A 16,145-nucleotide genomic window follows, 5' to 3' on the forward strand; every position below is an offset into this window, starting at 1 on the left:
CTGAGTTGAACGTATTGAGTGTGTGAGTTGTCCTGGTTGACCACCCGAGGCTGTGTCAACCCCACAGCACTCGCCGAGGGGGAATCCAGTGAGTGCGCCACTGCAGGGCCGGAGCGGAGCAGCCGGCGGCCAGGTGCCCCTTCCCCCATCCTAAAGCCCTGGCCCTGGACTTGAGTAGCCACCCTCCCCTTTTTATTCAAAAACTGGACTGTTTTAATAAAACAGTTCTTTTACCACGATTTTTAAACAGACATTTTAATTAAAAGTAAAACAACTTTCAACTCTATATAATTTTCCTGTGCCTTTCTTAACAAGTGGAAAATTGCTGGTATAACATGACATCACATTAATTTGTGACATTTTAAAATTTTCAATTTTCCTTTGATTTTTAATTATTCAGAACAAAACTGCAACTTTTTTTTGCAACTTTCGCTGTCTCCCGCAATTTAATCGCAACAAAAGGGCTTAAAACATCGCAACATTCACCGCAATTTTTTCAAAATGTGGCCGCAAATTCAGGCATTTTAGGCCGCAACAATCACAAAAAAAGCCCGCGAAATCCTGGAGGGACTGGCTAATATTGGAAAATATGAACATTATTGTCACTATAACTGACTTGTGTGATGACATTTCGGCTTGTTTCCTTCATGCCACAAGTTCCCACTTTATTTTTACTCACTGAAACGTGACATCTTTTAAATAACTTCTTCAAATCTACTTTTACAGACTTGCATTTATGTGATGTTATCCTCTTTTTTTTATCATCTTCCTACCCTTAACTGCTTAGCTGGTTTAGTTCCCCATTCTACTTTTACTGTCACGATCTCACAGTTTTACTCAGACGCCCTCAGTTTTACTGGTCTCAATTAATTTGTTGTTGGGGTCTTGTATCGCTTGTGTTGTTGCTGTAATGCTCGGGACGGGCGGTGCATCATCTCCTTTGGCTTGTGACATTTGCATGTGACTTCATTCATCTTCATATTTTGTTGCTTTTGTTAAGCACTTTGCAAACTTGTGTTTTTAAAGGTGCTATATATATAAATAAAGTTGTTATTTTTATTATTATTGCAGGACTCCAGACTGCCCATAAAATTTAAGATAAATTTTTCATCTACTTGCTCATGTGTAACCAATACATTTGCGGTTTGTTACTTTTTTTTAACACTGGTGAAACAAGGAAGGGACAACTCAAAGAATCTGGAAATGTGATGATAGTGAATGAAAAGTAAATGTGAATATTTGCTTAGCAAGTCGGTTTAAAGTGTACGCCTCTCAATTTTCTGCTTGCACTCATAGAAATTTAAGTTAGGGACCACTATGCTCCTTGTCAAAAAAGTTAGTCTAAAGCCCTGTTGTTATTTTTATTATTAATAATAATAGGCTAATATTGCAGTTATAGTATAGTTAGTTAGTTAGCAAGTCAGCTTTGCACAATACACACGGTTGCAGCCATGTAGTATAAGTTTTAAAATATTAATAAGAGTGGAAAACACTATTTATCAACATTTTTTTTAAATGTGTAGTGACAGAAAAAACGGTGTCAAAGAGCAAAAAAAAAAAAAAAGGGCGTGTTAGCAAGTCCGGCTACGTGTTAGCATCCTGCGGCTAACATGCTAAAGATCTTTGGTGTGTGAAAACTTCCATAACACAAACAACCAGGGACACACACGGGGGGTGAAATGGCGAAAAGGGCGTGGGGAGGTGAAGCCTAGGTGGATTTATAATATGTATAATATGTTACACGGTTCCTATTTTTACAGTCAGGACCGTACAAGGAGCCTCGACTCGCAAATGAGCGGAAGTTGAGCTAAAAATAATAAGAGCAGAGCAGAAGCAAGCAGCGGTTGTGTTGTGTTGTGTCGAGGCCCTGGGAGGGTTTTCTTTTTTTTTTCCTTTAATAAAAATTCACTCAATATCGCCACACGACCACCGGGATGCACCGGGGAACACGGCCGCCGATGCGACCCACAAATTCGGGCGCAATCGGTGGGGTTAAACCTGCGATTAAATCGGTGTCTTACCTTATCCTCGTCGGATAGCTGCTCCTCATGATCCGCCATCTTTTCTTCCGGCACCACCAGCTTGTCAGAGCCCCGTGACGTCACCGCATGGGTTGGTGGGTGGGTGGCTCGTGCCGCGTTCGTGAAAACTCGGAACTCCGAGCTTTTTCTCTTTTCTCCTACTTGAGAAAGTGCAATTAAAACGCCACCTTACGGAGAAAAAATAATAATCTACCCCGACTTCTACGCGAATCGGTTGTCTAACGTGTTACACAACAATCTGCACCCGTACAAAACCACACTGTCAATGGTAAAACATTTATTAAAATTACAACTAAAATCGACACTGGAGATTCCGAGTTCCGAGTTCCGAGTGGTCTCGAACGCAGCATCAGGCTTCCCAGCTCGGTTCAGAATCAGATAGTTTTGAGTTTTGACTGATATGATTCTCCTCGGTCACTGGCTGTGTCTGTCTGTACTGTAGGTAGCCTACTGCAGGATCGATTATCAGTAGCCTATTGATGATTATGATATGTTGAAATTAATAAAATAAATACAAATTGGATAGCTGAAGTGAAATATATAAACTGTGCCTTCAAATCATCCCCTTGTTTACAGTCTATGGTTGAAATATAGTTTAATCATTTAATTTTGTTTTAGTTTAGGTATGTGTGAAGCACTATTGTTACATTACAAGGGTATGTTTAACTATATATTTCATTTTCAAAAGGTTTTAGCATTTAAGAAACAATTGAATTCAATGTACAAAAGTGCCAGAACCTACAAATAGATGCATTAGAAGTGGCAGCTCTAGCAGAATGAATCTTATGTATTTGTATAATTAGCCTACTCAATAGCCTAATTAATTCCAAAATGTATGTTGCAAAATTAATCTTCCTTATCTGTTTTGGTTGGTTGGTTGGTTGGTTGGTTGGTTGGTTGGTTGGCTTCCTTATCTGTTTTGCACACACGTTATAGGTAATCCTTGCTGTATACAGCTTTCTAACTTGATTTCTCTATTTATTTTCATTTTTTTCCCTTTATTTTTATTGCCTTTTTTCCCCTCATTAGGACAGATTTAAATGTTTTTGTACAGGCTTTGGACAAGGCTGGGTAATCCCTCCAGTGTACAGCTTTCTAACTTGATTTCTTTCTTTATTTTCTTTTTTCCCTCTATTTTAATTGCCTTTTTTTCCTCATTAGGGCAGATTTCAATGTTTTTGTACAGGCTTTGGATGTAAATGTGGTATATGGACCCATTTTAAACCACTGAGCTGCATATGGCATCTCGTTTGAGATGATATGCTGATAAGTGCCTTTAATTTAGCATTATTTACCATGGTTATCAGTAATAAGCTTCTTTTGTGGGTTATATTCTGAATAATTATGCATTGCACGCATTCACACCTGAGCTTTAGATCTTGCATGTAATAATTCATGAGTGTGTCTTACAGTAATCATCACAATGAATCTGGGGAAAGCCCTGTCATTACAAAGAAATGCACTCACACTGTGTATGTCACACATTTCACCACTAGATGGCGTACAAACACTGTTTTTCCAATAATTAATGGGGCTCAGAGAGATGGTAAAGACGAATAAGATCAGTCTCACACTGTCTCTCTGTCTGTCTGTTTTTATTGCTTTTCCAAATAGCAGCAGAAAATATAATGGAAGTTAATGCCCAAAAACCACACAGAGACAGACAGAGGGGGAGGGGCAGGGAGAAAATAAAGAGGTTGGTTAAATATTATCACAGATGGTGGAATGATCGTTAAGTTTTGGGAGGTTCAAAGAAGACAGTCTGAGCTCTGAAGGAGGGACAAGAGACGTAGTTAGTTGGTACAGCAGGAAGTCTGGTTGATCACATTCCTCCAGCCACAGAAGTCTTGCTCATCACATCTCCCTGATTCATGCAACACGACACTTATATGTCCATATGTGCAGAAACATGCCTATCACTTGTGTTTGTCGTCTCTTCGGAGAATTATATTCACTTACTTTCACTCTCTGGAGGCCGAGCTAAAACATGACCCTTTGATATGACCATGAAATAAAGCGAGTGTCTGCAATTTAAATTAAACATCTACAGACGACAAACAGATGGATGCAACTTACAATCACATACATTTGCCAGTTGTAACTGAACTTTAAAAGCTCTATTAAGATATACTTTTTAATGTGGGTGATTTCATTATTTCTTTATGATTTCCTGACTAAAGAATATGTTCATGTGAACCTGTCAGCTATCGCAAAACACATCTGTTTATGAGCAACATCTTAACTTTTAACTTGCTGTTAGGCCTACTTGTTCTGACTATTTACGTACTAACCCAAATATATATATATAAAAAAAAAAGAAGTCAAAACTATAGTTAGTCTGGTGAATGAATTGTAGCGTGAATTAAAATCTGTAATTACGTTTAGGCAAAATACACAAGCCAATTAGCTATAACCTGCTACCATAGGCACCTGGGTTTTACACAATCTTAAAAGTACATAATGTAAAAATATTGAATATATATATTTTTAAAACTATTAGGCATTTGTATGTAGAATTCATCTGTAATTGGCTAATGCTATCTGACAAAAGATGTAGCATAGCTGAAACTTGCCTTTTAAATAAGGCAGAATGAAGTTAATACATGCAGGTAAGTGTATAATTTTACATATAATTCAGTTAATGTACTTTTGTACCTCAGGTTTTGTAAAATGTAGCTGCTACTAGCAGATTAGCTGGGTATTTAACTTGCCATGTATTTAGTTAAATTACAAGTTTTAATTCAATAAATGCCCCTTTGTGCTGTAGTATTACTAATGCAGCTAAATTACAACATCTTCTCCCCATGTTTTTCCCCAACAACCTTGTTATTAACAGGTAGGTTCATCATGACCTCACGGTGCAGCTACTTGGCTCCATAATGAGCACTTCAGACTGAAGGGCTCAGATCTTCCTCATTGCCTAGGCCTTTCCCTCTCCCTCCAAGACTGTAATTTATCCGTCCCTTTTTGAAAAGGCTCAGTGTTCGTGCGATGCCAACAGCGTAGCTCTTGTGTTTGCTTTGGTGGGGTCACATCAGGGCGCATGTCGCAGCTGTATTACATGCCACGATTACAGCCACGATGATAGTAATCTACGTCTTCCAACAAGCCAGATTCAGTCCATCCTTCACCTTCTCTTTCATCCATGACTCTTTGCTTTGAACTAACAATAGACTCCTCTGATATATCATTATACTGCATCTATCATTATAGTACAAGCACACAAATTTATTCTTGTTACATGAAGTTATGTCTCAATTTTGCTCGTTTGGTTTCATTTTAAACAAAAGCCAATCCAAAAACAATCATATCTTGCTTTTTCAAAAAAGGTTTTGTTGCTCTTATCCTTAAATTATGACCAACAAAGCCCCTTATCTCCCTCCTTTGTGAGGCCCCACCATCAACGCAAGTGGTTGAATAATTGTGCAACCTCAAGTTTTGGGATGACGAGGCACAGTGGAGGATCAAACCAGAGGATTTGAAAAGCCCTGTAATCTGCCCCAGAACTTGAATGGGGCTGAAGCAGTGCCTCCATTGTGTCGACACTGGAGCCACTCATCACCTCTAGGGACCAAAAGGAAAAGCATTGAGAAGTGCGGCATGTGAAAATGGGGTCGGTCCGTGACTCACCCTCAGCTACTGGTTAGTCACCTCGGATACTCATTACACCACCGCTCCCACTTGGACAATAATCACCCAGAGGACTGAAAAGGCTCTGAAATGTGGAGGTATTAAAGCTGCAGACTGAAGGGGTGTTAAGATATAAAAGTAGCGCAACTTTTGTAGCCTACTATGTATCATTTTTTTGAGTGATTGTGTTCTCTGTTCTCTTGCCATCTTGAGTAACAGTGTGAGAAAAATATCTTCTTGGCAGTGCATCAAAGTCTGAGGAGGAGGAGGCAGCAGCGCCATGGGGACGATTGAGACTGTATTTCCTCACCTCCTGACAGGATCTGCTGTTACTGTGGTCTGCTCTCTCTGTGCCAGTTATAATAGCTTCTGTTATGTTGAAATGAAGGGGGAGGAGGAGGGCAGCAGTGCAGATGGACAAAGGTTTGAACTAAAGCAGAGGTCTAAACATGCAGGTAGAAAACGTCTTGGATGTTGTTTTTGGACAGTGTGAGACAATAGAGGTGGGACCCCATTCACTTTTACTTGACAGCCTTGGTTTGGTAGTTGGACTTTATTATCTGGCTTTAACAGAGGTCGTAACGAAGGGTTAGGGTCATGGTTGGTCAGACTTGTTGTAACTCGCAGTGCTCCGATCAGAGTTTAATAATAAGACTACACAAATGTACACGTCGTAACATCGTATGATATATAACGCTATGTACTGCTCTATTGATTGATTTCTCACCGGCTTCGTTGTAAACAAATGCACATGGTCGGGAGGAGGGTTAGCAAAACAGTGGAAAAGCGACCGGACTTGCATAGTTCCCCTTTGAATATGAAATGAGGCTGAAAATCAAAGGACTCGTCTGTTCTGATGATACAAGTCAGCCATCCTGAAATGTGTGTTTCTCTTCTATAATTCACATTAAGCCTGTGAATAAAATTAACAGAAGACATCAAAACTAAGTTTCTGTTTCCAGTGGATCATTTCAAAGTGAAAACACAGTGCCGTTTTGCCTGTTCCCTCCTTGTTGTGACTCGCAAAAGTGAAAGTGAAACTTAAGTGAGAGCAGGGTTCCTACCATGCTCCTCAAAGCTGCTTAGTGCCAGAGAAAGAGATACAGACCCCCTCAGGCCATGACAGAGGTGTCATTCAACTTGTTGTAAGTCGATGTATCATCACAAAAGTTATGAAAATATTTTATGAAGGTTGAAAAGTTCCTTAGTGTTGGTTTAACAACTCAGTTCAATTCCGATAATACACAAATTGGCTGATCCCGATTGAGTCGCTGTTTGATTGGAGCTAGTTGTGACAAAGGGTTAGAGTCAGGGTAAGTATGACCTGTTGGCTGGCCTTAACGGAGGTTGTAATAATTTTGTAGTAACAATCACGTTCGATCCCAAAGCAGGTCAAGTAGGCGAGGCTACATATGGTGAAGACAATGACAGCCAGTTGGTCCACCACTTCGGTTCAGGCCAAAATAATTTTGTGCAGGTCTTCGTGCTCCCCAGAAGTTGAACCCTACTCACCTTCTCCTTTAGTGCTGACATAAGATTGAGATGGACAGTTTTGAGTTTTAGCTTTCCACAGAAATATTTCTCAACATCCACTTGAGTTAAATTTCCATAAAACTCTAAACAGACAACCATGACAATGACTCCTCACCTTGGTAATCCCCTGCCTGTTAAATTAAACCTGTTGACATCTGTTGACTGCCTTCCTATGAATTTGGTTCAGGCATTTTGCCACCTCAGGATGAGTCGCAACCTCTTCCCTCAACCTTTCCCCAGAACCCACTGACATTCTCGTTAGTCTGACTTTCACTTTGTGTTTAGAGCTAATTAGCACATATTAGCATTTTGAAATGGCACGCTAAAATGCTAAACAGCTGCATGTTCTGTGATGACAGTGCACTGCTTATTTGTGTTGAATTTAACATGATTTAAAGCTGTGAGACAGTGAATGCACATTGCACTGGTTTATTGCTGCTGGTAATCTGTGTCTTTGTGCCTTTGAGGTTGCTGTTGTCACCTGTTGTCTTGAGACAAAACAGCTTCTTTGCTGGCTGAACAATTTAAAGCCTTAACTGGTTTCACTAAAAATCTGCCTCGCCTCCCCCGCCGGCTAAACCTCCACGCGGTCCCGAGGGACTTTGGTGTCCCACTAAGCCACAGATACGAGCTTTCAACGCCAGTCTGGCTGTGATCACACTCCCCTGGAATTCCTGGGTGCACCAGCACTCCCAGTCCTGATTATGGGTCCTTTCACAGCGATTACATTTTTGCATGAGTGATGGTGGAGTTATTCTGGCACAGAGGCTTCAAACCAGACGTCTGGGAAATGAAGTTTACATTTCTGGATTAACGTCTCAGAAGCTCGTGAGCCACGAGAGGAGGATGACCGTTTGATGCTAAATTCCTTTTTATGAACCGTCTTTCCCTTCGAAAATAAAACTAGAGAAAACTTAAACATTTAAAGACTTAGACTACAAGATCCAGGTTGATGCTGAAACAGCAGATGCACAATGTTGCATCAGTGCCAGTGACTCAGGACTTATGGGAAATTATATTAACATTCCTCAACAAAGCACTTGGTACAGAGATGGTGCAGGGCCCTGTACTTTAGGCCTGAAGCCAGGAGGGTGCAGAGTGGCCTTGACCACACGTTGTAGGAAGAGCTCATCCTTTTAAGGAGGGGGGTGAAGAGCTGGAGGCTTTAGAGTATTTGGGAAAATATTAAAGAAGGACAAGTTGTCAACATTGTGAGATAGAGCCTGGGCTGTATCTCACAGTGTATGATGATGATACTGTTTACCTTATAAGGTGTTATCAGTACCTTGGAGGGATGGTTGTTCTTATTTATATAATGATACTAATGTGACGTTTTCCCTTTGGATATCAATATACAGGACGTAACATAATGTGCTCATCTGTACTTGCCCTAGTTCTTCTATCTATTTGTCATTGAAAGTGAGTGATGGGAGTGATGAGTTTGTTTGTTAGTGACGGAGTTGGAGTCTTGTGAGGAGTCCTGGCTATCTCTGCTGAGGAAAATGTAGCTTAAAGGGATAGTTCAACATTTTGGCAAATTGGCACATTGCCATAATCCCTATAGTTTTAGGAACAGGTTTGTTACCTTTAATTGTCGGTGCAAGCTGTTTGTAGAACAGCAGAGCAGAGCCGCAAGCTGTTCAGAGCTACTGTACACTACGGAGGCTCATGGGATTTCTTGGTTTCCCTCATCAAACTCATCAAATACACAATCCAACAACTCCACAACGCTCTGGTGGACAAGTTGTGACCTGCACATTCACCACGCTATGAGATAATAACAGAACGTTACCAGACAGAGTTGTTTTAGTGGTAAATACAGAGACTGCTTGATGAAAAACTGTCCCTGAAGGCAACGTGCATCAGCGGTTTTGCATGAATTTCCCTCTAAAACAACTCTGTCTGGTAACGTTCTGTTATTATCTCATAGCGTGGTGAATGTGCAGGTCACAACTTGTCCACCAGAGCGTTGTGGAGTTGTTGGATTGTGTCTTTGATGAGTTTGACGAGGGAAACCTAGAAATCCCATTAGCCTCCGTATTGTAGCTCTGAGCAGCTCACGGCTCTGCTCCGTCGTTCTAAAAATAGCTTGCACCGACAATTAAGGGTAACGAACCTACTGCTATGACTATAGGAATTATGGCAATGGGCCATTTTGCCAAAATGTTGAACTATCCCTCTAACCTTAGACTTACCCTACCCTAGGGTCTCATCATTTCTTCATGTCACTAACCAGTCCCAGTTAGAGGGTGGGATTCAGCCTCCATCACAGGGATGATACATGGAGACAAAGAACCTTTTCAGTCGTCTACTACTTGGAGAGTATGAGCAGAGGCACAGGGAGATCACGCAAACTCCACCCAGAAAAGCTCCGGGGCTGGGAATCGAGCCCAGAAACCTCTCGCTGGGAAGCAACAGTGTTAATCACTGTACCACTGTGCCGCCCTGTTCTTCTTCTTCTCCTTCTTCTCTTCCCATCGCTAAGTGCTGCTCTTTATGGGCTCTGATCTCAGCCTGTAAAGGTAGAGGCAACTATGATTTTACACAATACAAATATTTTTATACTCTGGCTTTTAATTAATCACTGGTATTAATATGGTATTATTATTATCTCTTTTTTACTGTTTTTATTATTTTTTAAAATCTTTTTACTTCCCTTTTTCTTCCTTGCTGTTGTTGTAAACTGTAAATTGCATGCACTATGTTTTAATGTTTGTATCTCGTCTGTATTGCCTTTTACTGTACCTTTCTTTTATCCTGTAAAGCATGAAGCATGAAAGGTGCTATACAAATAAACTATTATTATTATTATCATTATTACAAATAAATGGACATTGAATTGAATAATGACACAGTGTTAGTGAGTGAGTGACATCACTGTGTTTGGTGTTTCCCCGTTTATTGTTTCCTTCTTTTGCAAGGTCACTGTTTCTCAATGAGCAATAAAAAAAAAGCCAATAAAAAGCTGAACAGAAAGAAAGAGAAACTTTCTCTCTCAGTTCATCCCCGGGGTCGAACAGCGAGGCGCGCCGAGTCGACCTCGGCTGATTGGACAAAGGAATGAAGATCCACAGCCAACAACAAGGCTGTACTGTAGGTCTGAATTCATAAGAAAGTACCTGCACTAACACACACACACACACACACAACACACACACACACACACAGGACAGGTCCAGATGAATAGCATCTATAGGGAAAGAAGAAGTGTGTGTGCTGATGGAAACACACACACACACACAGTGAAGATTCATGGGAAAGAAAACAGAGAAATCATGCGGCCTCCATGAATCTGCTTCATCCTGAAATATCGGCATAAACGAACCAGAGAGAGAAAGTTCTTGGATATAAAAATCCACCTGTCTCATCACAGAGTACACACACACACACACACAGCACCGTCCAGGTCAAAGGTCAAGACTCGTTCTCTTCTTTTATGCTCAAATATAGAAGTGAGAATTCAAAGAGAGAGAGGTGTGTATTTTTCATCAAATGTTATCATACTGCTGATGCTTTGTGGAGATGCAGGACAGAAAATCTCCAACTTTCTTCGTTCTTTTTTGTCCATAAATGTCCAGACACGTTCAGATCTGCTTTTAAGGACTTCACTGATTTTGATTTAAAGTTGAAGCGTCCATGCAGTGAACCTGAAGCTGTTTAGCCGTCTACATGTGGGATATCATATAAGAAAAACACTCTAATCTAATCTAGCAGATATTAAATATAAACTTGCGATACTTTTCTGAGTCGATCAAGGCTCCAGTCACTTTACACCAGTGTGTGTTTGTGGTATTGTACCTGGTTACAAGTGCTTTCATGAAGGTGTTTCAGTGCTGTCACTGTTACTGAGGCTCTGTTGGCGTTTTAAAAATCATTTTCTGTCACGTCTTTTGTTTGAGAGCTTCTAGCATCGTTCACGTCCTTCATTATAGACAGTTTCCCTTGTTGTATCTAATAATTTTACATTTTATGTGATGGACTGTGGTCTGGGACTGTCCTAAGTTATTTAAACTCCCAGAAAAAAAAGGGAAAAAAAGAAGAAACAAAGAACCTTCATGATTTTTAAGTCAAAAACAAGATTTTATCATTAAAGGGATAGTTCAACATTTTGGCAAATTGGCCCATTGCCATAATCCCTATAGTCATAGCAGTAGGTTTGTTACCATTAATTGTCGGTGCAAGCTATTTTTAGAACGGTGGAGCAGAGCCATGAGCTGGGATTTCTTGGTTTCCCTCATCAAACTCATCAAATCTACACAATCCAACAACTCCAAAACGCTCTGGTGGACAAGTTGTGACCTGCACATTCACCACGCTATGGGATAATAACGGAGCATTACTAGACAGAGTTGTTTTCGAGGTAAATTCAGAGACTGCTTGCTGAAAAACTGCCGTTGAATTTCCCTCTAAAACAACTCTGTGTGGTAACGTTGTGTTATTATCTCATAGCGTGGTGAATGTGCAGGTCACAACTTGTCCACCAGAGCGTTTTGGAGTTGTTGGATTGTGTATTTGATGAGTTTGATGAGGGAAACCAAGAAATCCCATGAGCCTCCGTAGCGCAGCTCTGAGCAGCTCACGGCTCTGCTCCGCCGTTCTAAAAATAGCTTGCACTGACAATTACGTAAAGGTAACAAACCTACTGCTATGACTATAGGGATTATGGCAATGGGCCAATTTGTCAAAATGTTGAACTATCCCTTTGAAGACGCTGGTCAATGTAAACCAACAAAAAAGATCTCTTTTGTCTTGTATGTTTGTTTATCTGTGTGTGTGTGTGTGTGTAGATGCTACTGACTTTGATTGAACTTTTCTGTGTAAATACGTTTCCTATATGTGAAGTGTTTTTTCCCTTGTTTTTATCTGAATCACAACATGATGTCATCTCTCATCAATACATGTCACCTGGACGATGAAGTACACGCAAAAACACATGTACCTGTGCTGCTTGTGAACATCTGACTGACCTGTAAAGTATTACTCACTTAACTGACATAAAAAAAGAAGAAGTCAGATGTGAAATGTGCAGTTTAATGTGCCCTCTTAGTAAATCTCTGTAAACGTCCTCCCTGTGTTTTATGGAGTCACGTCTCAGGTCAAACACTAATTATAACCTTTGATACCTGCTCGCTGCTGCAGCTCCTCTCTGACTCACGGCTGCAGCTGGATCCTCCGCTCCGCTCCACCACTTCAAAGTCAAAAGTGTTTCTCTTTCATGTTGCTGTTTCCAGTTCGGTCAGATTCGTTCAACAGGGGGCGCCAACAACCCAAGAAGATACAGCAGCATCAGCCTCCTCCACTCTGCTGCTCTCGTGTTACTGTAATGTTTCATCCTGGTCAAGTTTCTGCTGTAAGTGAGTACACTGCAAAAACTCAAAATCTTACCAAGAATATTTGTCTTATTTCTAGTCAAAATGTAATTTCTAGTCAAAACAAATCTCATTATACTTCAAATAAGACTCATCACATTAAAAAGTAGCTTGTTTTTAGACACTTTTTACTTCTTTCAAGCATATTTTTACTTGAAATAAGTAGAAAAATCTGATAGTGGAGCAAGTTTTTCTCTCTTACAAGCACAAAAAACTTGCTTTCACTGGCAGATTTTTCTACTTATTTCTTCGTTTGAAACAAGTGAAATTATCTAAAAACAAGTTAATTTTTATTTTAAGTGGAAAGAGATTAATTTTTGACTAGAAATGAGACATTTTGACAAGAAATACGACAAGTATTCTTGGAAAGATTTTGAGTTTTTGCAGTGTAAACAACATGAATCCATAATGAAGGGAAGGTATCTGTGTGTGTGTGTGTGTGTGTGTGTGTGATGGAGGGGGTTGTTGGCCACGCCACCCGGTGCCATCTACCTCCTGGTTTCACCGAGGCCAAATCTCATTAGCGGTTTAATGAGAGTGTGAGTTGACTCAGCAGGTCGACATGGTACCGACTGGCATCGCTTTCTCCACAGACTGATAAGACTGTGAGTGTGTTTGTGTGTGTGAGAGTGTGAGTGTGAGTGTGTGTTTCCTCTGACTGGTATCGGCCTAAATCTGGGTCAGGTACAGTTGATTCTGATGATTTATCATAAAGTTTTCATGAGGAATCTGACATTTTACTGTAAAAACATGTCAGAGAGTGAGAAACGACGGTGTCAATATGAGATTTAATGAAGTAAAAATACAGAAATAAAACCAGGAAATACTCCTCAGGAAAGAGTTTCTATTATTAATGAGTCATGTTTGTATAAATGTTGAGATGGAGCAACATCTGTGCTGGTCTCCCAGTGAACATAGAGCCTCAGTGTCTTCACAGCTGGATGACATCATCATCGTCGTCAGGGTCACTGGAGGTCGCTCATTGAAAACAGAAACACTGGACGTGTGGATAATTAGAAAAGTTGTAACCACTGTTTGTAGAAGCTGAAGCACCACAGTGTAGAGACGGAAACACAATAGGACCAGGAAACATCTGTATCTAGATCTATATCTACTATATCTACCAGTATTTCTGTATCTGTATCTATATCAATATCTGTATATGTATATCTATGCCTGTATCTATATCTGTATCTGTATATCTAGGCCCCTTTTAAAAGCTCTTGAGCTTCTCAGGGTGTCCCATTTCACATATGAAATTACAAATATTTTAATGATTTTAATACCTTTTCTATATATGTGAATAAAGATGATGATTGATGATTGATCTGTATCTATATGTGTATTTCTATGTCTATGTCTATATCTGCATCTGTATCTGTATCATATCTGTATCTGTATATCTATGTCTGCATCTGTATCTATATCGATATCTGTATATATATCTATGTCAGTATCTCTATCTGTATCAGTATCTATATATCTGTATTTCTATGTCTACATACATCTATATCTGAATCTATATCCGTATTTCTATGTCGATATCCATATCTACATTTATATCTGTACTTCTATATCTATACCTGTATCTACATTGGTAAATCTATATCTATATCAGTATTTCTATGTCTATATCCATAACTCTATCTGTATCTATATCTACATTTATATCTCTACATTTGTAAATTTATATCAATATCTGTATCTGTATCTGTATTTATATGTCTGTATCTGTATCTATATCTATCTATACATTAGAAGCAAAAACATGACAGTTTCATTTTTAGCTTCTTAAAATTTTGGCTCAGCCCTGAATCTTTCTGGATTTGCTGTGCTCTTCTCAAACATTTGACGTTTCTTGCACCAGAGGTGATTTTTGCATTGATTGATTTGCACTTCCTGATGATTTGGCCCTTTTTTTTTTAAAAGTTAGACTTTGAAAACCTTAGATGGTCACAGCAGCATACTGGGTTCAAATCTGACTCACGGCTACATTTGCTACATGTCATCTCTCTGTCTCTGTTTCCTCTGATTTAAGATAAGATATCACATTTCATATCACATCTCACATCATCCTTTGTTCATTCCATCATGTGGAAATTTACAGTGTTGCAACAGATCAGCAGACAGCAACACAGAGCACAGATACGAATACAAAGCATTAAAAAAATTCCAGTAGAGTGTAGTAACAATATATATATAGAGAAATTATTCATTCTGTATTGGTATGATATCAGTATTGAATGTGTAATATAGGTATTTGATTCCCTGCCTTCCATATACCAAAAAAAAAAAGGCTAATAAACATTCGTTACCGTCATATTTCAATGCACCAGAAGAGACAAGTGTCCTGAAACTTCCCTCAGTCACTAGAGTCACATAAGTGTGAATATCAAATTATAAAGTATAATAAAATCCAGTTTGTTTCTACTTTATTTTTTAAAAAGGACCTAACTCCACCCTCAGTGAAGACTTTCTCCCTCTGAGGTCTGAAGAACCTCCTCTAGAAGCTGCACCGGCTGCGTGATGATTCAGAGGTTTGATGTTTATGTGGGCTACGACTTTCACATGCACATACACTGTACTTACACGTTTCCACATACCCGTATACTGTACCGTATGTGTGTGTGTGTGTGTGCGTACTTCCTCTATATGCATGAGTGTGTAGGTGTGTGTGTGGTATTTGCTTTGAATTGAGTCGTGCATACTGATCCCACTGACTCACCTTGACTCCCCTTCCAAAAAAAAAACAAAAAACCTGCAGCCACTTTAAGCATTTTACCCCGAGACCATCAACACTCACACCTGTCCACGCTTTGAACGCACGGGTGGGTCCGTTTGTGTGTGTGTCACTGAGAAGAAAAGGACACAAACAAACACACATGCAAACACCTGAACTGACATGAAGTAGAGAAGAAGAGGTGGAGGGGTTAAGCCCGGCTGTGTTGACTTTACACAGGATTAGCAACAGGGAGTTCACTAGTCTGTACTCATTTTTAAAGGTTCATTGTGTAGGAATTACTCCCATCTAGCGTTGCGGTTGTATATCGCAAGCAACTCAATCGTATTTTTCATGCTGCATTCACGTGAAATTGGGCAGACGGCAGACGGACGACAGCCGCAACAATACATGTGACAATATGTTGTCATGGCGATGTCGTATTGTTTACCCGACCCACGTTTTACCGGCTTTCTCTCGACTTCTGTGACTAAAATTACATCTGCACTGCAAAAACTCAAAATCTCTCCAAGAATATTTGTCTTATTTCTTGTCAAAATGTCTAATTTCTAGTCAAAACTAATCTCTTTTCACTTAAACTAAGACTCATCACCTAAAAATTAACTTGTTTTGAGATAATTTTCACTTGTTTCAAACAAACTTTCACTTGAAATAAGTAGAAAAATCTGCCAGTGAAAGCAGGTTTTTTATGCTTGTAATAAGGAAGAAAAACTTGCTCCACTATCAGATTTTTCTACTTATTTCAAGTGAAAATAAGCTTGAAAGAAGTAAAAAGAGTCTAAAAACAAGCTGCTTTTTATGTGATGAGTCTTATTTTAAGTAGAATGAGAT

General features: G+C 39.6%; 1 protein-coding gene across 1 annotated transcript in view; it reads right to left on the minus strand.

Moving 5' to 3' along the window:
• The window catches only part of LOC146986376 (F-actin-capping protein subunit alpha-2), a 29,328-nt gene extending 27,244 nt beyond the window's left edge, over nucleotides 1-2,084 (minus strand). Inside the window, exon 1 of the mRNA XM_085780165.1 lies at nucleotides 2,022-2,084. Within this exon, the coding sequence (XP_085636291.1) occupies nucleotides 2,022-2,060 (39 nt within the window). The 5' untranslated portion in view covers nucleotides 2,061-2,084. The remainder of the gene's footprint in view (nucleotides 1-2,021) is intronic.
• Between the last annotated feature and the right edge of the window lie 14,061 nt (nucleotides 2,085-16,145).

Source organism: Trachurus japonicus, chromosome 6, assembly GCF_045865225.1.
Source record: "Trachurus japonicus isolate A0001 chromosome 6, Traja_1.0".
Lineage (NCBI taxonomy): Eukaryota > Metazoa > Chordata > Actinopteri > Carangiformes > Carangidae > Trachurus > Trachurus japonicus.